General features: G+C 33.9%; 1 protein-coding gene and 2 long non-coding RNA genes across 8 annotated transcripts; 2 read left to right on the top strand and 1 right to left on the bottom strand.

Annotated features, from left to right (window-relative positions):
• Positions 1-951: 951 nt before the first annotated feature.
• On the bottom strand, positions 952-19,713 carry f11r.1 (F11 receptor, tandem duplicate 1). Of its 6 annotated transcripts, XM_087251280.2 has the most exons (11): positions 19,511-19,713; positions 16,456-16,512; positions 15,332-15,448; positions 15,092-15,232; positions 13,214-13,416; positions 12,435-12,537; positions 10,024-10,065; positions 2,103-2,210; positions 2,007-2,019; positions 1,841-1,901; positions 952-1,677 (listed from the first exon to the last, which is right to left on the bottom strand). In XM_087251280.2, the coding sequence occupies exons 1-11, from the start codon at positions 19,551-19,553 to the stop codon at positions 1,645-1,647; spliced, it is 921 nt and encodes a 306-aa protein (XP_087107406.1). In that variant the 5' UTR covers positions 19,554-19,713; the 3' UTR covers positions 952-1,644.
• LOC141385827 (uncharacterized) lies at positions 13,576-15,226 on the top strand. Its single transcript, XR_015491281.1, has 2 exons — positions 13,576-14,819; positions 15,013-15,226. It is a non-coding gene; the product is annotated as an uncharacterized LOC141385827 (long non-coding RNA).
• Positions 19,714-21,062: 1,349 nt separating the features above from the next.
• Positions 21,063-25,089, top strand: LOC147844007 (uncharacterized). Its single transcript, XR_015491282.1, has 2 exons — positions 21,063-22,506; positions 22,708-25,089. It is a non-coding gene; the product is annotated as an uncharacterized LOC147844007 (long non-coding RNA).
• The last annotated feature ends 12 nt before the right edge of the window (positions 25,090-25,101 follow it).

Here is a 25,101-nt window from a genome sequence, read left to right as displayed (position 1 = left end):
CAGAATTGTGCAAACATATTTATGCAGATTTATGGATGTTTTCATCCCTAACATAACAAAAAGGTAATTTTTCCCAGACTGTATTGAGTTAATTCTCAAAATATTAGTCAAAATAAGATTTTATTTTTATTTTTTTTTTTACCAAAAATCATTCTGCTAGCTGAAACAGAAAAAGTTCTGGCCAAATTAACACACAAAAAAATCACCTGTGGATAAAAACATCACAACAGTACATAAAGGTTAAGTAAATTTGCAGGCTATAATAAACTTTTTCCCCTGTGAAAATATTTTACAAAAATCAGCTTATACAGTTTAATTGTGTGAATAATAGGCTAGACAATTTATAATACAGCTTTGAAAACAATCTCTTAATTTAGAGATTTAGTTAGGTATGTGTTTGTGTAAAGTGTTATTATTGGTTTTATCCTTTAAAAAGGCAGATAATATTTCTTCCAAATTTCAAAAAAAAAAGTTGTCAAAAATATGACAATAGACAGCATAATATACCTGGTTAAAGAACGTTTCTTGGTTTTAGGTGTCTGATTATTTATTATTAATATATTAATCATATTAATATATAATTAATATATTAAACATATTAATCATATTATAAAAATAGCACTTTATAAAATTACAAAAGGACACCCTTCAATTAAATTAATTAAACGTAGGGAAAACAGTGTAGTAAAATCATGAATAAAAGTAAAGCTGTACAATAAATTAATTTCATGTTACACCCTGTTGAGTCACTGCATGACAATGGCAAGTCAGTTTCAGCAGTTGTACACAGCTGCACCGTCTCCTAGTGGTCATAATTAGAACTTCTTAAATCACGTCACATTATGGGCACGATTTAAAATGATTCGACAACAACTGTGTTCAATCAATTCAAAACAATCAGACTTCTTGTGAATCTGCAAATAGAGAAATATCACATACTATTGCATACACTAAATTTAGCATGTTTCATTTATTGGAAGAATTCAGAAGAATTGGAAGTCAGACATTAAAACTTCAAACAAGAAAAATAAGAGGGAAGATGTGAACAAGTCAGAGAGGTCAATGAAGCTTGATTTAAAATCCTATAAAATGCAATAAAAGTTTGAAAGCGATATTTACATTTCATGAAATATGTATAAAACACAAAAACACGGAGCAAACCATCATAAAAAGTAACAGAAGTAAAAGAACAACATATCATGACTGCAATGTACAGCAAATGTTTATATGAAGGGCAAAGGGCATTGTTTTACCTGAATGGAGAACACAAAAAGTTTATCTCATAGTGCAGAATCACATTAAATGGATACTTTAATCCATACCAATGCAACAAATCAGAGTAAATTACATTAACAAAAGGATCAATATTAAACCATATTAAATTTGTTTTCCACTCACAAATTACTCGTGTACCTCAATAAATTACATTTCTAATCATTTCTGCAAAAGAGAGATGCACAGATTTTACATTTCTAAATGCCAATATGCAAAATGAATCTGCCTGGCATGTTTTAAAGCTTTCTGCACATTTCTATGATCTAAGTCACACCTTTCACATACACACAAATCCTGATGTGCTTGAACCTATGCAGACCTTTTTTTTTATCTAGGCAACAATCAGAATTTCATTCAGATGAGCACAGGCTACACCACAAAAGATGATTTCTGTCTGAATCCCTGAAAGAGACAGCAACAAACAAACTGTGAATATAAATTCCACAATTAACACTATTCAGATGAGACAATTACAAAAAGACACAGAGGAATAAACCAAAACTGAGGAATTAGATTAATCTGTTTAATATCATTTACACAAATGGGCAAAATCTGTTGTACTTACATTAGCCTCATCCACATCATCTGTCTGAGGCTGTGTATAAACAGCTTGCGGTTTCTGTTTTCTGCAAGAGATCATTTATATCATTTAGTTACATTCAGGAGATTTGTTATGAAAGATAAAGCTTTAAGACGCATGCATCAAAGAGGAAAACAAATTCTACACTTACGTTTCAGATAATTCTGTGAGGAAAAGAAAAAATAAAATTAGGTCATTCTAAATAAAGTTAACCATTTAGAATTTTTTAATTATAGTGAGAACTTACTTGGCAGATATCCCTTTTTGCTGGCATACCAGAGACCAAAGAGCAGCAAACCTACTGCCAGCAATGCCACAATAACCCCTGCAACAATGCCTCCAACATTCAGATCACCTTTAACAGAGAACAACACATCCAACTCAATCTGTTAGAGAATTGATACTTTCAAAATTCACATCAAGAACACCAGTTATAAAAGATATTCACACTAGGGCTGGGCAACTAATTAAAAAGTAATCGAAATCAACATTCTGAACCTATAATCTATACATTTTTTTCTAGTCCATTTTTAAAATTATTTTCCCTACAGTGTGTGAAGGTACGTGACCCCGCTCTGTTAGAGCTAATTTATCCTTCTGCGAACCCACCGGAATGGTCTGGCGCACCCTTTGCGAGCTTGCTAACCCCCCAATCCCTGAAACCTCTCAAAAAAATGCAACTACACGTTGCACATTTGCACTACATCGACGATAAATGGAAGTTACACCAGAGATGCCTTGAGAAAGCATATTTTCCATTATAATAAAATTATTATTTACATTAAAATATTTGTTTACAGAAGATGCAACAAATGCACTGTATTTACAGGATATAAAAGAGCGGATTTATTTAGAAGAGATGCTGCTCATTTTCTCCTTTTAATATGAAAAACACAGAAAATAATTGATGTCGTTTTCAAAAGTGCAAGTTATTTACTTTCACTTTTTATAAGAAGAAAAAGTGACAGTTTGTTTTTGGCAATGCGTAAGAGTTAAAATGATTTTGATTTTAGGCCTAATCACTAGCCGCGTTTCCACTATCGCGCCTAAAGCGAGCGAGCCAGGGCGAGCCAAGGCCAGTGGCGTTTCCACTGTCACTTCCGGGGCCTAATCGGGCCAAAGCGGGGCTTTCTTGGGGCCAGCGGCCAGCCTTTTTCGGCCCGCCGAATACCTTGGGCCAAAGGGGGCCAGCCGGGGCTTGGGGGCGGAGTGAAAGGAGAGGCGGGCACAGTTTTCCGATCGCACACGAGTACATGCGCCAAACACATAAACAAATAAATAAATAAGGGAAAGAAAACATCTAGAACAAATTATAGGCTGGGGTCTTTTTTGCATATGATCACCCTTATGTTTCTCTTTTAAATGTAAGGCTGTTGCATAAAATGATAGTTTTAATAAGTGATTTTTCTTTGCTGCATCTCTTTAATGTTTCAATAACGCATAATAATCTTTACACCATATTAAAGACAAAGCAGACAGTAAAGGTTTTCAAGAGGTTTTGTCAAGTTTAATAGGTGTGCTTTTGCGCGTTTAGATGCCTATGTATGTGTGTGAGACCGAGGAAAAGAGCGCTCCATTCATAGCTCTGTTGATGCCGCGAGCGGCTTTTTTCTTTTCTTTTTATTGTTTTAATTTATTTTGGAGATAATACACTATATGAATACAACAGTAAGACATTAAACTTTACAAATTTCATGTCCACTTTTGTAGGCTCAAAACAATGTCATATCTAGATAAAATAGCCCTATATTTAAATAATTTAAAGAATTACAAATATCAGATAGGCCTATAATAAAATCACATTAAATAAATAAACCAATATAAAACTAAAACAAAAGCTATAGCTATAACAATTAGGTACTATATCAAACTGTTTCAAATTTATATTAAACTTTCATTTTTCAAAAGCCTCTTTAAAAAAAAGATTTTAGATATTTTCTAAAACAATAAATAAATAAATAAACACCGGAACATGTTTTAAATATTATTTATAAAGTGTTTGCATACGATGAAATTAATCAAATCTTGCAAACAGAGCATTTGAGGTGAGTGAAAGCAGAAACTAGGCGACCTTTTTTTCTGTCTGCAGCTGCGCAGCACTTTTTTGACGGGGAAAACTGCAAGTTTAAAATGTGTTCTGTGTCCTCAAACAAGTGTGTATGTTTTAATATAACGTGGTAAAATTAAAAAAGGAAATTTTAAATACATAAAGAGCTTTATTAGTGCATAGCTGCTGAGCGCAACGAAATATAGGCTATATTTTATTACGTGCTGCTATGTGCTGAAACACTGAACACTTTCCTTTTCTCAAGATATAATAAGCAACATCTTTAAATAAAGGGAATCACCTATTAAGTGTCATAAAGCCTATAGGGAAAAAAAAATCATGTTTCAGTTCTCTCCGGAGCATTTGTTTGAATGTTGGACAGATTCTGTCTTGAGGATGTTATAAAATACATTTTATATTGAGTTATTAACAGAGAATTTTATATTTGTGGTGTTATATTATGGATGTGTGTGCTCCCTGCGCTGGGTACCTCCGTTGGTGGCAAGACCACTGGATTTCGATGCCAACAGTCGGTCGGCGAGTAAATTAAAATGATAATTAAAAACACAGGGGCATGTGCGTATAGACATGCGTTGTACTACTGAACAGTAACGTGTCATTTGTTTGTTTTGTTTGTCCTAATTTTAATAGTTTCGTGATGATGTGATGGTGTGCTTTATCTGCATGATTCTCGCTGAAGTGGGCGGTTTGAGTGACGTTCGATTCGGGGGATGTTTTGGGGGCGGGGTTTGCGTGACGCGCTGCGAGCTACTAGCCCCACAGTGGAAACGCGATATGATTTCGGCCTCACTGCTCAACCTCCCGGGCGATTGGCCCGGCCTGGCCCGATATAAGCCCTGGCTCGCACTGGCCTGATAATGGAAATGCGGCTACTCATCCCTAATTCACACAGTAATATAGTTGCTTATTAGCTCATACTTGTTCAAACTGAGTGGGTTCCTCAGCATCTGACAATGATTTTAACAGTATTCAACAGGCCAGCATTTTAATCCTTAGTAAAGTACATTTGCACACTTGTAATTTGTAAACAGGATTAGCAGAACCCATGAACTCAGAACCCTCCTCTGAACAAGATTAACAATGCCTTTTTGCTGTTAACCCTGTATCGCAATATGAAACTTGTAAAAGGTTTACGGTGTTAAAAGATTATAAGAATATTATATCTTAGAAATGCTTAGAAATAATAAAATCATGTGTCTCATATTCAAATGCTTTAAAAAAAATCTCAAAAATATAATGCGGAGCAGCAGTTGTCAAATTGTGATGGAAATGCATCATTCTTTCAAGCAAGCTATATTCTATGAGAAGGCATGATGTCAGCACTCACTTTCTTAAAGGGCACCGATCGTGAAAAATCTACTTTTCAAGCAGTTTGGACAGAAATATGTGTAGGTATAGTGTATAGGTGGTAATATTGGGGTGATATAAACACATAGAGCCCTTTTTCTTTTCTTTTTCAATTTAACAACATAAAAACGATGGACCAATTAGAGCGGTTTTCAGACCGACCGCAACTTGACGTAGGATTGACAGCTGCGTAACATGTCTCGGTAGTCATGTGCATAATGATATCAACAAGAGAAGTTGAGCGCAATGCAACCAGGAATGAAAGGTCTGTTCAGTTCACTAAGATCATCAAAGGTCATCAAATGTGATCAAGAGCGAGTTTCACAAGTTTAAAATGTTTTAAAACAGTGCATGTGAGTAATGAATTACAGCGATTTACTTTAGAATTACTTCATCAGCACAGCCACGTGTCAGAACAATTATAAAAGAAGACACTTCAATCCCGGTTTGTAGACGTTAAATCAGGTTTATTTTATACATTAACATAACAGATATCCATACAGCAGTGGAGATTAGCCTGTATCCTGTCACATATGCGTGAAAAATGAGTGCAAAGCTAAACGTAGTGTCTGTATGTATGTGTGTATCGTGTCCGTGCTGGGTATGCGTGTCTGTGTGTGTGTGCGCGTGAACTTTGTAACGACATTGTGTGCGCGACTCATCGTTGTAACTTAACACAGCAAATGCATCAAATAATCATGGGTAAAGTTCTTACTGCAGTATTTTTCACAAACGCTACATGAGATCTGCTTCCTTTATGTCTGTTTGTTTGTTTACGGTCTGATGCAGCCGAGGGAGGAGATTAAGGCACGCAGAAAGGCACGTAGAAACGGTGGGCGGGGAGGACTAGCCTTATGCTGCGTTTACACCAGACGCGGAACGCGCGTCAAGCGCGAGTGATTTACATGTTAAGTCAATGCAAACGCGCGAATAGAGCGTTTTGTGCGTTTGACGCGCTTAACGAGCGTTTCGTGCGAATCTCTCCATTTCGAAAATCTGAACTTCAGCGTACATTCGGGCCGCGTTAACCAATCAGAAGCTTGCTCTTGTGGGGGCGTGATTGTGACGTAGAACCTGCTGTCGGTGTTCCGAGGGAAATCCTCCAGCCTTCACCGACAACAGTTCATCAAACTCGGCTTGGCTCAGCCAGAAGCACCGCTGAAAGCCTCCAGTCATCCAGGTTAAGTTTCTGGAGGACTTTATGAGCTCACAGAGCTGGATGCACCTCTGAAAGAATGTAGTGGACTCTGGGCCCTAAACATATCAACACTTTTCTAGTCTTCATTAAGCACATAAACACTGTTATGTTCTTCATAAAATTCATGTTAGCCATTTAGCTATGAAGCTAGAGTCTTCGGGCAGACAGAAGCCCTGCCCATCACGCGAATCCGCGTCTGTTCGGATGTGAATTTGACACACGAATGAAGCGGGGTTTGACGCGCGAATGAAGCGAGTAAACTCAAATGTTCACTAGTCTATTTACGCGCGAATAGCGCGATTTATCCGTGCGTTCCGCATCTGGTGTGAACACAGCATTAAAGGCGCAGAACAGGAAAACCGCCACCCAGAGCAAAAATGTATAAAACAGAACAATCTTATAAAATGTACAATAAAAAATCTGATGGGTGTTGAGCTGAAATTTTACAGACAAATTCTGGAGACACAAATGATTCATAAATCTAAAAAAAGGTAACCTAGGTGCCCTTTAAGTCCTATTTGGATGGCGATCTGTTAAAGAAATAAAACCTCTAGCTCTACTGAGTTCAAGTGTGCTCTCAGACGAAGATAATTTGAGGGTGGATGTCTGGTTATAATCATACAAACCTAGAACTATGTGTCTCACATGATCATTTGTGTGCTCAGTCAGATGCTAGTATTTAAGTTCTTCTCCAACCCTGTTCAACCTCATTTTAGATTCACATGGGCATCTGCATCAGTGCTGGTGTGATTGTCATGATCCAGGCTGTGCAGACGATCAAAATTTTACTTATTATTTATCTTAGCATTACTTTTCCATTTACATTATCATGTCATTGCATTGTTCTTTAATACCGCACAGCCCTAGTTATTGACAAGAGCCAATTACATTGGACTGCAACATACAAGTTTAAAAATGGTATTAGGGCTGCACGATTTGGGAAAAATATCACATTGCGATAATTAAGGTAAAAATTGCGATTTGTGATTGTGATACGATAAACAAGTGGTATGACTCAACTTGCTTGTTATCAAGAAAAACGCACACACAGATTACTAATAATGCTGAATTTTTTATTTTTCAACAGCAGGGCTTAAAGTATCCCGGCACCATGACGGAACTCCGGCGTGCGGCCGTGAGAGAAAAAAAATGTATATATTTTAGAGCTTGCGCATGCGGTTTAATTAGTGATGCTCAAAATAACCGATTAACCGTTAACCGAAAGGGTGCATTTGTAACCGATTAATGGTATCAGTTAAACTATATACTAATATATAATTTATACATTTTTAAAGTTTGGCTGCATAAGGGACATCTGTTGAATGGTTTACTGACGGTTGCAACCCGCAAGTGTTTTACACTCTCCTTATGCTCGCTCGCGCGCCTCAAGTTTTGCCGTTGCGCGCTGTGTGCTCGAGCGGAAAAAGCGTGTTACCCAATTCGCCCTTCAGTCGCGTCTTTTTCATTCTTCAGTCAAATGAAAGCACTGCAAGGTTTCTGTTTAGGTGACAGCGAGGTTTGTAAGTTTCAGCAAGTTCAAGTTCAGCCATGAACGCCCTTGGAAAACCTATTACATCGCCAATCTGAAAACATTTTGGATTCGTGGCGAACGAGAAAGGCGAACCAATAATTAGGATGAAGCTATTTGTACGGCTTGTTTAGAAAAATATGTGGTCACACTTTACAATAAGGTTCATTAGTTAGTGTTAATTATTGCATTTACTAACATGAACAAACAATGAACAATAAATTTACTACTGTATTTGTTCATGTTAGTTAACGTTAGTTAATGAAAATACAGTAGTTCATTGTTCATGTTAACTCACAGTGCATTAACTAATGTTAACAAGCACGGACTTGGATCTTAATAATTCATTAGTAAATTTTCACTTATGATTAATAAATGCTGTACATGTGTACATGTGCGGAGCTGCAGCGTCATGTCATCTTCTGAACGCAAATGCCCAGCTATAGGTGTGGCAGATACCCTCTTCGGTTGCAAAAAAGTATCTGCATTTGCGCTACAGGCACACCGTCTGAGCGTGTATTCAGTGCTACTAGAAACATTGTCCCAATTAGACCTCCGCTTAAACTGGACAAAAGTCAACATGTTAGTTTTTCTGGCAAAGAATTAATAGAAAACAAAAGGCGGAGAGACGCAGTTTTTTCAACATCTGACTTATATTGTTAAAAGCATAGGCTAATATTTTTGTTCTTCTTCTTCTTAGTTACTATTTATATTATTATTGATTAGTAAATTGTAATTGTAGGCTATTTGTGAAGTTTTTAATGTAACGTTTAATTGTTTTTATACAGTTTCAAGGAGTTAAAGTTATTTAATATTTAGGCTAACTACATTATTGTAGGCTGTATTGTGTTGTTTTATCAACGAAAGTGAAACAAACATGTACGTTTGTACAGATATTTTAGCATAATACTTTGGTCTTTGATATTTCTTAATTTTTTACACAAAATGTAAATTAATCTATGTAGGCTACAGGGGTGTAATTTGTTGGTGGTACGAGAAGACCATTTTGGCAGTGAATATTGTCCCCATCATTTAAAAAATTTAAATGAATAAATAAATAAATAAAACACCTTATGGATAGAATGCAATGAAGGAAAAGCATGATCTTAATCTTCATTATCTGATTCTTGCAATAAACTTATATTGCGCCGACAAGAACAAGCTGTAAAAGGTAAAGTCTAAAGCGAGAGGAATTATTGATGTTATTAATATCTAGTTGTTAATATTAATGATCATAAACACGACCTGCCTAGTAGCTTTAATAAACGTGGTTACTGTGTCGTGTCTGATTTTTTTTCTCGTTGAAGAACAGATAATGCTTACGTTTCCTTATGAGATCAGGCTGGTGCATTTTAATCCCATATTGCACTTGATCTGATGACTGATTTTGTTGTTCCTTTCATTTACGCAATTAATTCACGTATTACTTTGCACTACTGCTTTAATGACTGAAGGCAGTAATATAGGCCTACTTTTTATAGTAATAATAGGCTAATATGCACAGTTTCGCTACCGATTTTATTAATGAAGGTTGGGCAATGATGTCATTTACATTAATGCAGACAGATCATGGCTTAAACACCAAAGAAATGATTTAAATTATATGTACGTTTTCTTATTTATTTCCTTATTTATTAGTTTTAACTCAAAAAATAATTATAAAATGTTTTATAAAAATGAGCAATTTTCAATTTTTTTTACGATTCAGTTAAATATAATTTAGACATTTATGGGGGCAAGTAACATGTTTTTGTGTTTTTTTTTTTCTCAGTTATCTTTCATACATACTGGGTAGCTACGCAAAATATTTTCTAAAATTTCAAGCAGGATTTTGTCTATGGCTTTAATTATGAAGACAATAAAATATTAAAACTAACAAAAATAGAATGAAAATGCAAAGATAAAAAGAGCAGAATTTTGCTAAATTATAAAAAATATTTGTTTTTATTTTACTTGATGCATTCGTTATTTAATGTTTGAATACTTAAATAACAGCCAACGCAGGGCGGTGCTGGATTTGTGCCTACCTTGGATTGAAGACCTGCAGGGGCCCCTGCAGCTGGACATTACTGAAGCGGAGAAAGTAACACTAGTTTGATTATGTATAGATATCATTATAACTATATTGTATAAATATTAATATAACTAGGCCTAAAACATCCTGACGATCAAAAACCAAATGACATGATGACACAGGTGATTGTCTTCTGAGTGCACATGAATGACGCTCCTCATAGAGCTTGAGAAGCATACAGTACTGTATGATCTATATACTTTCTAAAATAAAGACTTGCAGGTTAAAAAAAAACAGCATGGAGGAGGTTGCTGTGGGCCTTAGTGCAGATAAAAAGTTTTTTTTTAAAGGTGTATTTGTATATACAGAGAGAAATATGTAACTAGATAGAATAGACAAGGATAGATTGATCTCAGCTGCCGAAGAGCTGCGCGCTGCAGACGCAGCTGATGTGAAGGCAAACGCCTGCGTGCTGCTTCTGCTCTCCATACGCGCTGCGCACGCACTGCTTTCACTTGCGGTGTGAAACAGAATGAATGTCTTGTTACGTCCACAAATGCATTTGTTTATTTAATATAAATCCGCAAGATTTGCTGTAATGTAATCACATTGGCTGAAATAGCGATTGCAACTGCGATAAGATCAATCGTTCAGCACTGAATGGTATGGTAAATGTTTCTAAGCAGGATGCAGGTGATTTTCACTATATACAGGAAGTAGTTGGTAACTATAGGCTTCTGAATCAAAAATGTCTGTCTTTTTCCTCCCACAATTTGCAAAATCATCTTTGGCTAAGTTGCCTTATGTTTTTTGACCAACACAGACATTAAGTACTGTAACTCTTCGATAATGTATGTGTCTATTTTTAGCAAATAAGATGCTGCTTTTCTGATGCAACTTACCATGAATCCAAAAAGACTTTAGGAAAGATCTACATTAGAAACTCAGAGATGTGGATTTAAATGACAATTAAAATCACCACACAATCTCTGTGCTGGTCAAAAAAAAAAAAAAAAAAAAAAAAACAGTAGGTAGCCCAGCCAGAGATGAGCTTGCAGGTTTTGAGAGGAAAAAAAAAATCACAGATATTCTGCATTCAGAGGCCTAGCCACCAAATACTCCCTGAATATAGTGAAAAATCACTTACATCCTCCTGAGAAATGATTATCATCCAAATAGGGCTAAAGATATCTGTTGTTGTTGTTGTTATTAAATATATTACTATTATTATGGTTAGTATTATTACCCATTTTATTTTTGCATCTTATTTAACAGGTGATGTTCTGTTCTGTTCTTCCAATTACATACAGGTGCACTTGAGTTAATGACCAAACATGTATTCATGAAAGTTAATCCTGATTAAATAAAGATAACTTTAGTCAAGTATTGTTTGTTTTTTAAATTGGATATCAGATTATTATTAAAATCAAACCAAAAAGTGCAGTAGGTGATTGTCTTCAGAAACATTTTTTGTTGTGCTGGTTAGGTTGATGATGAGTATAGTGTTTTGAGTTCACCTTATGATTAAAGTTGTTGCATGTCCGCCGGCTCCCGCCTCAAATTGAGCGAGTTTGAGCTACTTCTACATTAAGGTAGCGTTCAGAAAAAAAAAAAAACACCAGTAGAGAAACCAGACACAGAGGAACATAAAAACCTACTGCCAGCTAGCGTTTTGGAAGTGCAGAGCAACACAAACAGCACAATGAAGTATAAATACATGGCTACGCGCAAGGCAAGCATTGTGGGTCACGCCGATCACTCGACGCACATGTATGAACCAGGCTTAACGCTACTTTAAATATTGGGTCTGAAATAGTATAATTTCAAAACATCATTAGCACCGTTTCATTGACTGTGAACAATGTTGTATTTTATAGTCATTGGCTGATTATTTGATTTTACTATTTAGAATTTGCAAACAATATTTTTCTGAAATTATATTAATAATGAGAAAGTCAGAATGTGCGAATATAAAACCAACTTTACCCCAATGCCAGTTTTGGGGAAATATAATTCCTGCACCCGCTGGACAAAGTGCATGTCTTCATAGAGTTTTCCAGCTGGTGAATTACATGATCTAGTGTAATATAAGGGTGTCTATCATCATATATTAGGTGTGCTTTCAGGACTTTAGTGGCTTTACACAGCAGGGGAGGAACAAACATTTTCAAAGCTCTTATGTTAACGTTAGCATTCTGGCAGATCACCTACAGCACCATTAACCATTGGTCTTTTTAGACCCCTGATGTTTGTGCAACCAAATCCCTTTGCAAATGGTTTTATGGCAATATTAGCAGTTCAAAAGAGTGTGAATGTACACTTCACTTTTGAAACATTATTTTTAACAATTTATAATTTGAAACACTAATTCAAGTTAAGAATTACAAACAGCATGCCAACTGTGACACAGCAAAAGTTACTTACGGACTTCCATCTTCACTTCATCACCACGCTGAGGGACACCTTCTCCATTACTGGCCTCACAGAAATATGAGCCAGTGTCCATCTTAGACACACTCGGGAACTCCTGATCACACAAGTCAAACACATTTACAAAATTGATTCTATAGTAATAAACAAATATAGCAATATACAGTTGAAGACAGAACTAATAGCCCCCCTTTAATTTTTTTTTGTAAATATTTCCCAAATTATGTTTAAGAGAGCAATGACATTTTCACAGCATGTCTGATAATATTTTTTCTTCTGGAGAAAGTCTTATTTGTTTTATTTCAGCTAGAATAAAAAGCAGTTTTTGTTTTTTTAAAACCATTTTAGGGTCAATATTATTAGCCCCTTTAATATTTGTTTACGATAATTTACAGAACAAACATCCTTATAACAAAAATCCTTATACATACCTAAAACCTATATACATATACATAACATATACCTAACCTGCCTAGTTAACCTAATTGACCTAGTTAAGTCTTAATAATGTCACTTTAAGCTGTATAGAAGTGTCTTGAAAATATATAGTCAGATATTATTTACTGTCATCATGGAAAAGATCAAAATAAATCAGTTATTAGAAAGGAGTTATTAAAACTATTATGTTTAGAAACGTGTTAAAACAAATCTCTCCGTTAAACAGAAATTGGGGAAAAAAATAAACAGGGGGGCTAATAATTCAGGGGAGCTAATAATTCTGACTACAACTGTATAGTACTGCATGTTTTCTCGTATTGAAAATAAACACTCACCAAATTTCCATTGAAAACATTCATTTTGTAAGTGAGGTTCTTAAAAGCAGGGAATTTGGTTGGGTCCTCAGGGAGGGGGGTGTTGTCTTTGTACCACTTGTAGGTAGATGGAGGAGAGCCAACTGGGTCAAAGCAAGTCAGCCGGACATTACTGCTTGTTGTGACAGAGGAAGGTATTCTGGATACGGGCTTGGCGGGAGGAACTGAAGTAGGGAAAAAGATAGCAGGTTTGAAACAATATGAATGATAAGTTCCCACATTTTGCAGCTTATCCCAGGTGAAAAAAAATATAATTAAAAATGCAAATAAAATACATTTAAATACCCGCAAATACATTTTTAGTACATTGTTATTTTTTGTTTAAATAAGTTTGATGGTTTTACACTATAAATATACTAATTAAAAGTATGTTTATACTTCAGTAGGACTTTAGTACACTTGACAAAAGTACACTAAATACCAGTAATACTTAAATTTTTAGTGTACTACAATAAAGTACACTACAGAAAAAACATCCAAAAGTTTTATTTTTGTGTTTTTTAAAAGTGTGCTTTAAATGCTATAACAATTAGTTTATTTTTAGTACACTGTTTACATACTAATCCTAAGTTCAAAATAAGTTAATATATACAAAATCTATTAGTAACGTATTGTAGTAGAAGTACATTTTCCCAAAAGTTGTACTTAAGTACACTTAATGTGAATGCAATTTCACTAACACTTAAATTGATTTTGAGTGTGGTAATTTTAGGTTTACATCAAATTGACTTTATTAAAAATCTATTACTAATGTATTGTAGTAGAAGTACTTTTTCCCAAAAGTTGTACTTAAGTACACTTAATGTGAATGCACTATTATCACTAACACTTAAATTGATTTTGAGTGTAGTAATCTTACCAAAACATTATTGTCTTGAAGTATGTGTGTGTTGTAAGTCAAGGAATGATCAGGAGAGCCAAGAATTGGCATGCAGAAGGGATGATATGTTTGTGTATATCCAGTGTAGTCAATAATATGATAATCTAAGGAAACATATGTTTTACATTGCATATTCTAAAATTGTTCTGGACTGTTTATCCTTCTACCTAATTATCTTTTGTCTAACCAATTACATGAGGATGTCTAAACAATCTAATGACATGGGTTTGTTGACTCTGTTAGCATAAATATCACTGTATTCTGAATGTAAGGAAGGTCGACCTGTGGAGCTCATGGAGAGTGCTGAAGCTGATTTCTTGCTGTCAAAACTACAAAAAACTCATTAAATCAAAACTCATTAAAACTCATCTATTTTATTTCATTCCTGACTCTTTGTTTTTATTCATCGCAACTGGTCTTTCACTGCAAATCCCCTACAAAGTAAACCTATATTTTTTTAAATACAGATATAGTATGTTAAAAGCACATTTTAGTTCAATTTCAGGGTGTCTCAATAGCACAGTTGAGTACACTTAGATGGTATTAAGTTTATCTTAACATACTGAATACTAACTTTTAGTACATCAAGTACAAAATTAGTGTGTGAAAATAGAGCACTTTTAGTACATTACTGAAAAAGTATAATTAGTGTACTTAGTGTATTTTAGCACACTGCTTTCACATTTTGTATATTCTTTTAATATATTACTATTATGCTTTAAGCTATTCTTAAATATATTTATAAATATGTTTAAAATTAGGGTTCAAGTGTATTTCTAGTTGTAACTAAATATATTTTTTAAAATACAGATATAGTATGTTAAAAGCACATTTTAGTTCAATTTCAGAGTGTCTCAATAGCACAGTTGAGTACACTTAGATGGTATTAAGTGTATCTTAACATATACTTAATACTTACTATTCGGTAGTAAGACTATGCATAACTCAAACTGATTTACCAAGTACTGTGAGTTTAATGGTATTCTCTCCATATCCACCACTTCCAGACACCTCACAGTCATAGTCTCCAGTGTCTGCTCGTGTCACTTTGTTAAATCGGAGTCCTTTATCGTACATGGTGACACGGCCTGTATATTGACCTGATGAAAAAACAAAACACAAATGCAACATCTCATTGATCTATTCTCATTTGACACATTAACAGACAATAAGAGAAGGTTTTAAAGTTGCGTTCATACCAGTTGGCTTGCCATCAAAGTAGACTAATGTCTGAGAGCCTTTGAGATCCTTGAACTTCCATTCTACTCTGGGTGTTGCTCCAAAGTCAGAAGTGTAGGAACATTGCAAGTCAACTCCTGAAAGAAAACAGCAATGCTTTGTTTATCTTCCTGTGCAAATATGGATGCGTCCAAAATGAAGATCATCCAAAACAGGCAGATACGATTTTGGGCCAGACGACGGTTACATTTGTAATGCTACACAATAGTGCAAAACATTTAAGTTTATGCTTTACCTCATGACGCCTTGGGCAAATTATGGGAGCAACTTAAATTAAACTGTAAACAGTCAGTTATTAACTTCGTTACAGTATTGGAGTAAGAATGTAATTATAATCATTTGCAAAAACATCATTAACTCAACCACGGAACATTAAAAAGTGTAAAATTATAATGAGAATAAAAGGGTAAATATTAATAACTAATAAAATACTAATAATTAATATTTCTATAAAATGTAATACTAAATCTAGGTTTATCTAGAGCTGGGCTGATATAAAATATTATATTGAATCACGATACAATTGTCAATTACAATAATAAGCCCTGGACCTTTTTACTCTATATTGATCTAAGAGCCAATTACACAGCAGAAATGAGCAACAATGTGAATCTAAAACAGTGTTGATATTAGAGATGTACCAAAGTTTGCCACCATTAAAACTTTTATCGAAATATAAATCGTTATTGTTCAAAATGGAAAATAATTATTGAGATTGCATTTTTGCCATATCGCCCAGACCTAATTGGAAAATGGGTGAATAGTTCATTGTTCAAGCTCTAATGTTGACTTTCCCATACTTATGTTCCAGTACTAATTATAAGAAATAAAGGCAAAATAGATGACAGATTTTGAAAAACTGTACATCTATGGAAAAATAGGAGTAAAGATTATATTCAAGACACACACACACGCACACCAAATATAGATACAAAATAATTAGGAGAGACAGAACTACTAAAGTACTGAAAATAAATCTTGTCCTAAATATTCTTGTGAGACCAATGTCAATTATACATTTCAATAATAATAATTATAAGTGAAAGACAAACAAATGGGTCAGGAAAAATAAAATTAAACTTACCCTCATTCTCTTTCACTTTTACTGGAGAAGTAACAGTAACTTGAAAACCATGTATGCCTGAAAAACAGAAAAAGATTTCAGTCTTTAAATATGTTGGTAAAATTAATTTTGTTCAAACATCAACTTCATAAAGATCATCAGGATAAAAAAAATAAATATAATTTTTTTTTTTTAATAAACATCAAACAAAAGTAGCTAAAATTTGATCTAAATATCCCTGCCAGAAATGATTACAGATGACACACATCCTCATTCTAAATGATAAAAAGCATCTATATAGTTAATTGGGAAAAAATATTTCATAAAAAATATATATACTACTGTATATTATAAATTTGATTTAAATATATGTGCAATTCCAGCGTTATGTGACATTTGCAGGAAGCACTCAAAAAATAAATTCACATAGAAAGTATGTTAACATTATATTGAAACAGCTGTATATTTTCGAGAACAACCGAACACAGAGTTCTGGGATGAGAAAAATACCAATCTGTGAAATTTTTTATGTTTTTAATGAGGGAAGTAAACATGCATCATGGATGTGACAAAAAAGTCTGAGTTTAAAGTATACAACATACTTTGTAGATATTCTGTGAATTAAACTGCATGACCTAAAAGAAATAACGATAATTAAAAGGATAAGAGTTGGTTCTCTATAGAACAAACATAATTGATTTTATTTTATATTTTTGCATTTATTAGGAAAAAATGTTGTTATGGATGTGACATCTCTTTGTTATGGATGTGACATGTAAAATTGCCACTTGGGCCTTTGGTAAATCAAATATAATAGTTTGAAAACATTGACAGAGACATGTTTGAGTATTTCTAAAGTACTTTAAAATACTTGCTTACACAAAAAACTTAGAAACGACTTCCATATTTTGGTGAAAACTTTCATGGCAAGGTTGACATTTGCATGGAATTGCTCATATATTTTTTATATTTCTAATAAGTTAAATAATGGATTTTTGTACTTATTTTTAGAACTACTGAATATGAATGTTTAATATATTTATTCGCACAATTAGCAACTTATTTTAACTTAGGGTGTATTTATTTATTTAACTATTTATTTAAATCCTTCAATGGACTCATAGCAGAAACCTGTGGTTTGCTGTTTTTCAGTTTAAAAGAAGCTAATTTAAAGAAACTGATTCACCTTATTATACAATGCTGAAGTAAGATCTTTACTGCAATTGTTTTGTGACCTCTGATTAACTTGCTCTGGGCAATTTACTAAATATAACAAATGCCAGTAAATGTTCAAACAAGTGTGTGTTTATGACAATACCTTGAAATTTAAATAATATGAAAGTAAAATAACAAAGCAGAATAATAAGCAGTTTTGCATGGCTAAAAATTAATGGAGGAACATTTATAGCAACCAGTTTTGCTGGGTAGTTATAGCAACTACTTTTGTGGGAAAAATAAGGTTAATTATTCTTCCTAAGTATTAAAGACAAATTATTTCTTCTTAGTTCATATAGGGGAACACACACCATATGCAAAAGGTTCTCTATAGTTTGCACAACCATAAATGTTTCAGAATAGCTCTACTATGTTTCAGATGATGGTCATCTCAGTATAAAAAGTTGAAGACATAATGTTTTTATTTACAGCACACTGCCAACAGACTCATTTGTAACAAACATGTCAGCATATTTACTTTCTGTGAGAAAGACCAAGAAGAGAAACTATCATGTTTACTTCAAGGCAAGATATCAAAGGTGACAATTAACCACTACATTTAGAATTGCTGGAAGAAAATGTATTTACTTTTTTCCCCAAAATTGTGTTTAAACATCTAAATGAATCAGGTTAGAGATCTTATTTAAATTTTAGACTAGAATAGACTGTCATTGTATGTGAAACTATGAACCTGTTGGTGTTCTTTTCACCATTAAGTGCCTGCAAATAAAATACAATAAAATTTCAACCTAGAAAATAACTAATAAAGAAAATAGACAAAAGAGTGTTAAAACTTTGACATGTTCAAAAGTGTGTGTGTGTGTGTGTGTGTGTGTGTGTGTGTGTGTGTGTGTGTGTTTACAGAAGTAACTTTAGGTATTTCTTCCATAATTTAGAAACAAAACCGTAAACAGCCTTCATTAAAATCTCAAAATGGACAGGTGTATGAAAAAAATATATATTTCAGTGGTTTTGCCTTTAAAGGCTTCAAACTTGTTGGAAAAATCATGACAACAACAAAGACGTTAATGTAAAAGTCAGTGAAGAACAATTAAAAAGCTGAACAATTTTTTCAAGTGGCTGTAGCTTTGTGAATAATACTTGTAAACAAATGATACCCAAATACGTTGTATTCGCAACAACACTTTCATATGTAGCTCAACAGGATATTGTTCGCGCATGCGCGCAGCTCTAACTCACCATCAACTATTAACAGTTGTTATCGTCACTGGCGGACCACCATTAACGTTTAAAATTAATATATAATAATTTCGCTTTATTAAACGACGACTAAACTATTTGAACATGCGTCCCGGGTTACCTTTCATCTGTTGTAAATTCCCCAGTTAGATATAGCTCGGGTTTCGGATGGGGGTTGGGCGAGGTGGAAATACAGGTTCTCCAGGTGATATCGATGAGCCGTGAAAGGCCTTTTTTCCGTGTATACAGTGATAATTAGACTGTTGTTTCTTCTCAAGCTCAGTACAAAACTTACGTTAAAATTACCAACAAAGCAGGACAAATTTGCTATATAAGCATTCCCTTACGAAAACAAAGTTGACTCGGTTCAGAGTTGTTGCTTAAGAGTGTAAATAAGGTCATCAAATATTACACACTGTTCGGGCGGTTACACAGTCAAGTGTAACTCGACATTTAACGTTACAAGCTGGTTCACTGAAGTCCAGACTTAAAGTAACGTTATTGGAGTAGTTTGCTAAATTTAACCTACGCGTGTACGGTTTTAAACTATAAAGTTCTGACTAAAAAGCTCACGGAAGACAGCAGTTGACGACACGACGTATACTGGAAAACCAAAAGTACAAATGGTTCAAACACTGAAAACATGGACTCTTAACGTTACCTGTGACGAAGAGTGAGAAGCACACAAAGGCGAAGGTCAACATATTCACTCCAAAATGATAAGTTCTCCAGAAAAAGTCTCCTTATAGGAAAAAACAAATCCCCGTTTGATTGTAATGTTTTCTCGAACTTTGAAGTAACGTTAGCTGTGTATTTGCTATGCACTCACGAAGCTGAGCCCAGATAAGAAGGAAGGCTGAAACTAACGCCCTTCTGAGCGATACTGTGTTTACCTGTTCCGTGTGTGATTGGTTGGATCGTCTGCACCATGACACCCCGGTGTATGACGTCATGAAAGTAAACTCAGGTGCAAGCCAGATAAATTACACAAAAAAATCAGTTTTAATGTCTGAACTGTTGAATAAACATCCTTAAAGAGAATGTTGTATACATACTTTAGAAGTAACCAACATGATCTGGAAGAAACTGTGAGTGGGCGTGGAGAAGCATAAGCTAGAGATAGCCTAGTTACTGTCAAAAAGGGTTTTAGTTAGAAAGTTGTATGTATTACATCGGGTACAAAATCAATATTCAAACATCTTATACATCTCGTTATAAAATGACATTATTACAGTAGCCAATGTGAAAAACAGTTGATCATGTTTCTACATGTTTATCTGAGGCAATGTAGTTAGGCCTCATGTCATGGGGCGCACAAGAAAACCCAGCTCAGGATATAAAATGAGATTAACAATTCCAATGAAACTAGATATAACCCAGAGACAGAAGGTCATCAACTTGAGTTTCTATCAAAATGAGTTGATAAATCATCACAATTGTTCTGAATGAATGAAATCGCTCGTGTGAAAATAAAAGTGCCTAGTACTTTTTAGCTTTGCACTGTTGTGCTTTTATTTTCACCTGTAGAATTACAAAAGGTTTTGTCCAGTGAAAAACAACCATAGCATCACCCGACCAAAGCATATTAACCACATTATGTAAATATGATGTGGCATTTCCTGTTGGGTTGGACAGAGACAGTTTCAAAATGAAAAAGTAAATATTAGCATGAGTTTGGTCTTCAGAGGTTTTTCTGTCTACTCTTACCCCTAAACACATAAAATAAATGTCATTTTAAAAAGAGAGAGATTTTCTGTATTTGATAACATATTTTGAACATTTTATTATTATTATTATTATTATTATTATTATCATCATCATCATAACCTTTATTTTACCAGGAAAAGCACATTCAGATTAACAATCTCTTTTACAAGAGTGTCCTGGCCAAGCTTAGGCAGTATACAGTTCACACGGGTTGAACATAGAAACAAAAATCAGACAACATTCATCCAAAATAGACAATGACAGTTAAAACTATTCAGAACATCTACAGGCCGATGTTTGAAACTGCAAATCATTTAAATCTTCTTAAAAGCATGAAGTAAAACCAACTCTTTAAACTGAAACTTTGTTTGGAGGTTATTCCATGGAAAAGGTGCTGCATATTTAAAAGCCTTTTTTTCCCATTTTAGTACACACCACTGATACAGACAATAAATAAACTTCCTGAGACCGAAGGCTACAGAGAGTTTTTTTTTTCTTTTTACAAATTTGGAGATATGAGGGGAGTAAACCCAGAATAGACTTATACACAAAGAAATGCTAATTCTTGAGCTTACGAGTGGATGAAGCAGACCAACACTAATTTCAGATATTTTGTAAATACACCACACAAATTCAAATCAACACAGATCGTTTTATTAATCACCAAAATTAATAATTGGTCACACTTTACAACAAAACGTTCTATAATTACACTAAACAAACAGCCCAGATGTTTGCATTTATGAGTGTTTTTAAACTAAAAAATCTATAATTATTACAACAATATTGCTAAATGTTTTATTGCTTGTACTTGACTTTTGAAATTTTTCCTAAACAGGATAAGCTGAAGATAGAAAAGCATTCATTTACTGCTACTGAGTACTTTTTTTCTGACCCAAATTATCAGTTTACTGAAAGCAACAAGTCTCCATTTATGCAGACTATGATCATGGAACTTCTTACACAACTAAGTGTTAGTTAGATGGCACCAAAAATAATAGCAGCTTCTCTTTTTTGTCTTTAAGAATAATAGCGTCTAACTCCCTTATTTCCCTTTTTGAGATGTATTGTTGCGTCAATAGGTCACGTTTTTTGGGCCCGAGGGGGAAGTTTTTATTTCTGATGTTTATATAGTCAGTTGAACTATTTTATTTTGAAAAGACAAAACTTTCTATTTAACATTGATTTTTATTTTATGTTTTGTCCTACTGTAGTAGAATTCTGCATAATTTAAGTCAGTTTTGGCTCTAAAGCTTTAAATACATTAACAGATTTAGGAACAATGTCCACAGTAGTTTGTTAAAATGCTAAAGGGCATTTTTTTGTAAGGTCTGTTCTAATGCATTTTTAGTCTGTGTGGTCTCACAAAATCACAATTTATCCACTGGTATTTGTTTACATAATCTAGGTTGGAGAAAACACAGCATTAGAAAAAACAGTTAGTCATAAACACAGCAGGGAGAGAATTAACTGAGTCAGACCATGGAAGTTCTAGTAACTTAATTTTACATATAGCCTAACTTTGGGGTACTTCATTGCATGCATAAAACTTATTTGAATTGCACTTTTGTCATTTAATCAATATTGTGGGTTAATTTATGTCAGATAATTTTTTACCTATTGTCGAACACAAAAGAAGATATTTTGAAGCATGTTGGAAGCTGGTAGCCACTGAGGTATTTTTGATATGGATTACAGTTAATCCCAGTTTCCAACATTCATATATTATTTTGTGTTCATCCAATAAAACAGTCATAGGGGTTAGGAGCTACATGAGGGTGTGTAAATGGTGGGTAAATGTAGGTGAACTATTAACTGTACTTAATAGATGTCACAATATCGATATCACTTTTAAATAAATAAAGCAAAATACATGAATTTAGCAGCAAAACATGACATTTTTCAAACTTTCATAAACAGAAATGAAGGTCACAGCAGCAAATTCTTCTAGTGCACAGGTGTCAAACTCAGTTCCAAAAGGGCCGCAGCTCTGCACAGTTTAGTTTCAACCCTAATTAAAAACACCTGATCAAACTAATTGAGTCCTTCATGCTTGTTTGAAACCAACAGGTAAGTGTGTTGGAGCAGGGTTGGAACTAAACTGTGCAGGGCTCGGCCCTCCAGGAATTGAGTTTGACACCCCCGTTCTAGTGAATCTGCAGTCCTTTACTGTGAGTCCAGCGTATGCAATGCTGTCTTAAAGTGAAACAAAAATTCGGTCATCCTTTACTCTCCCTCAAGTGGTTCCAAACCTGTTTGAGTTTCTTTCTTCTGTTCAACAGAAAAGAATATATTTTGAAGAATGCTGCAAACCAGTGGTTACTGACTTCCATAGAAGGAAAATAAATACTATAAAGTCAGTGGCTACCGGTTTCCAACATTCTGCAAAATTACAAATATGAACTGAAAGACAGATGTGATAATACTGCACATTTTATACGTGTTATTTAAATGTTTTTTTTTATATAAACAAAGTTTAAACAACTATGCCTAAACATCATTGGATTGTAAAAGCAATCTAATCTACTACTAATGGAACAAGTAATATGATTTAAGCAAATGCAGTGCAACATAACAAAACACCCTATGGAAAGCAAAGAATGAAGCCTAACAGGATTTGCAACAATTTTTCTCTCACACTGTGCTGCTTCTGTTTCATTGAACTTCTGTATTTTACATTTACTTGAATACACAATGCTTCAAGATAAAGATCTTTCTTTTAACTCTCAGACTGGAGGGAGACCAAGGTCATGAAGAACCAGCTTTGGATATGGGAAGCAGGAAATACAAATGAATCTATATAGTTCTACATATAAAGTTGAAGTCAGCAATATTAACACCCCCCCCCCCCCCCCCACACACAATTTCTGTTTAACGAAGAGAAGATTTTCTCAACACATTTCTAAACATAATAGTTTTAATAACTCATTTCTAACAACTGATTAATTTTATGTTTGCCATGATGACAGTAAATAATATTTGACTAGATATCTTTCAAGACACTTCTATACAGCTTAAAGTAACATTTAAAGGCTAAACTAGGTTTATTAGGTTAACTAGGCAGGTTAGGGTATTGATAAGGTAATTTTGACAATTTAAGGTAATTTTGACCTTAAAATTGTGTTTAAAAAATTAAAAACTGCTTTTATTCTAGCCAAAATAAAATAAATAAGACTTTCTATAGAAGAAAAATTATGATTAGACATACTGTAAAAATTTCCGTGCTCTGTTAAACATCATTTGGGAAAAATGGGAAAAAAATAATAATAATTAAAAGGGGGCTAATAATTCTGACTTGAACTTTATAAGCAAACTATGGTTGACAGTATAGAACAGGGTTGAGTTTTCATATGTACAGTAGATTACTCAGTTAGCTTGAATTCGTCAAGGATTTGACAAGATTCAGGATAAAGTTTTGTTCTTCAAAACTCTTCCAAGAGTTGTTGTCAGCAACATGTCTGTAAGCTGCTACTATTCTCTTACAAGAGTATTTTTTTTGAATTGGCGAACATAAAAATGAATGTATAATATTTTTTTTAAAAGTATCTTAATTTCTTCAACGAACATAAAACCTCTTTCTCAGAAATAAAGGTGTAACTGCAGGGGGGTATGGCTCCAGACCATACACTTTTATTTTTAGGAACTTAAGTCTGTATATGGACCTTTTAGGTAAACACATACATTGAAACAATATCACCCTAGCTTATTTACCTCCGTTTCTGAAAGTTTATGATAATACACATGGCCAGTATTCTCACTGAGAGATTTATCTGTGAATAAATAATGATATAAATTTGATCTAGTCATGCACACATGTAAATCTGAATGTTGACAGCTAATATGTGGTGTAATGCAGAAGATGCAGACCACTTATCAAATTTTTGATTAATTTAAATTAGCAACTATAAATTAACTAGTCAGGGATTAAGAAACTTGAATGCCTTCACATATAGCAAATCCATCCTATAGGCAAGACTAAATACACTACTAAATGCACACAAAATTGTAAACCAATATACTATAAAGGGTGAACAAATATTGCGTTTCATTTAACAAACACTTTTATACATTGAAATTGTTTTTTTTTTTTTGCTTACAAGACTGATAATTGAATCTGATGATGTCAATAAATGTTGTTGTCTTGGCGCCAGTTAATCGCCAGTTCAATGAATGATCTTGAGCTCACGCAGTAATCTCTGATCAATTCATTCAGATGTGTTCATCTGATTGGCAAAGCTGGGTCTGTCATCACAAGTTTCTACAGGTTTTTCCAAGTTAAAGACTTAAGACTTTTAAGACATTTTCAAGACCATTATGAATGAACCCATGAATGAATATGAAAAACATTATGAATTAATTTTAGACCTGTACAGGGATAAACACTAAGGATTTTTTTTTTTTTTTTGAATATTGGAAAAGATTTTCATTTGCCCTATCAAATCAAAATTCTAACAATTGCATACATCTAATAATACATAATGCATACATAATAATAATTTAATAATAAAAATACTAGTTAGGAAAATAATAAAACCATTATAGCAA

This window comes from Danio rerio, chromosome 5 (assembly GCF_052040795.2).
Source record: "Danio rerio strain M-AB ecotype USA chromosome 5, GRCz13ab, whole genome shotgun sequence".
Taxonomy (NCBI): domain Eukaryota; kingdom Metazoa; phylum Chordata; class Actinopteri; order Cypriniformes; family Danionidae; genus Danio; species Danio rerio.
The sequence above is the reverse complement of the archived record's forward strand: the minus strand, read 5'-3'. Positions and strand labels throughout refer to the sequence as shown.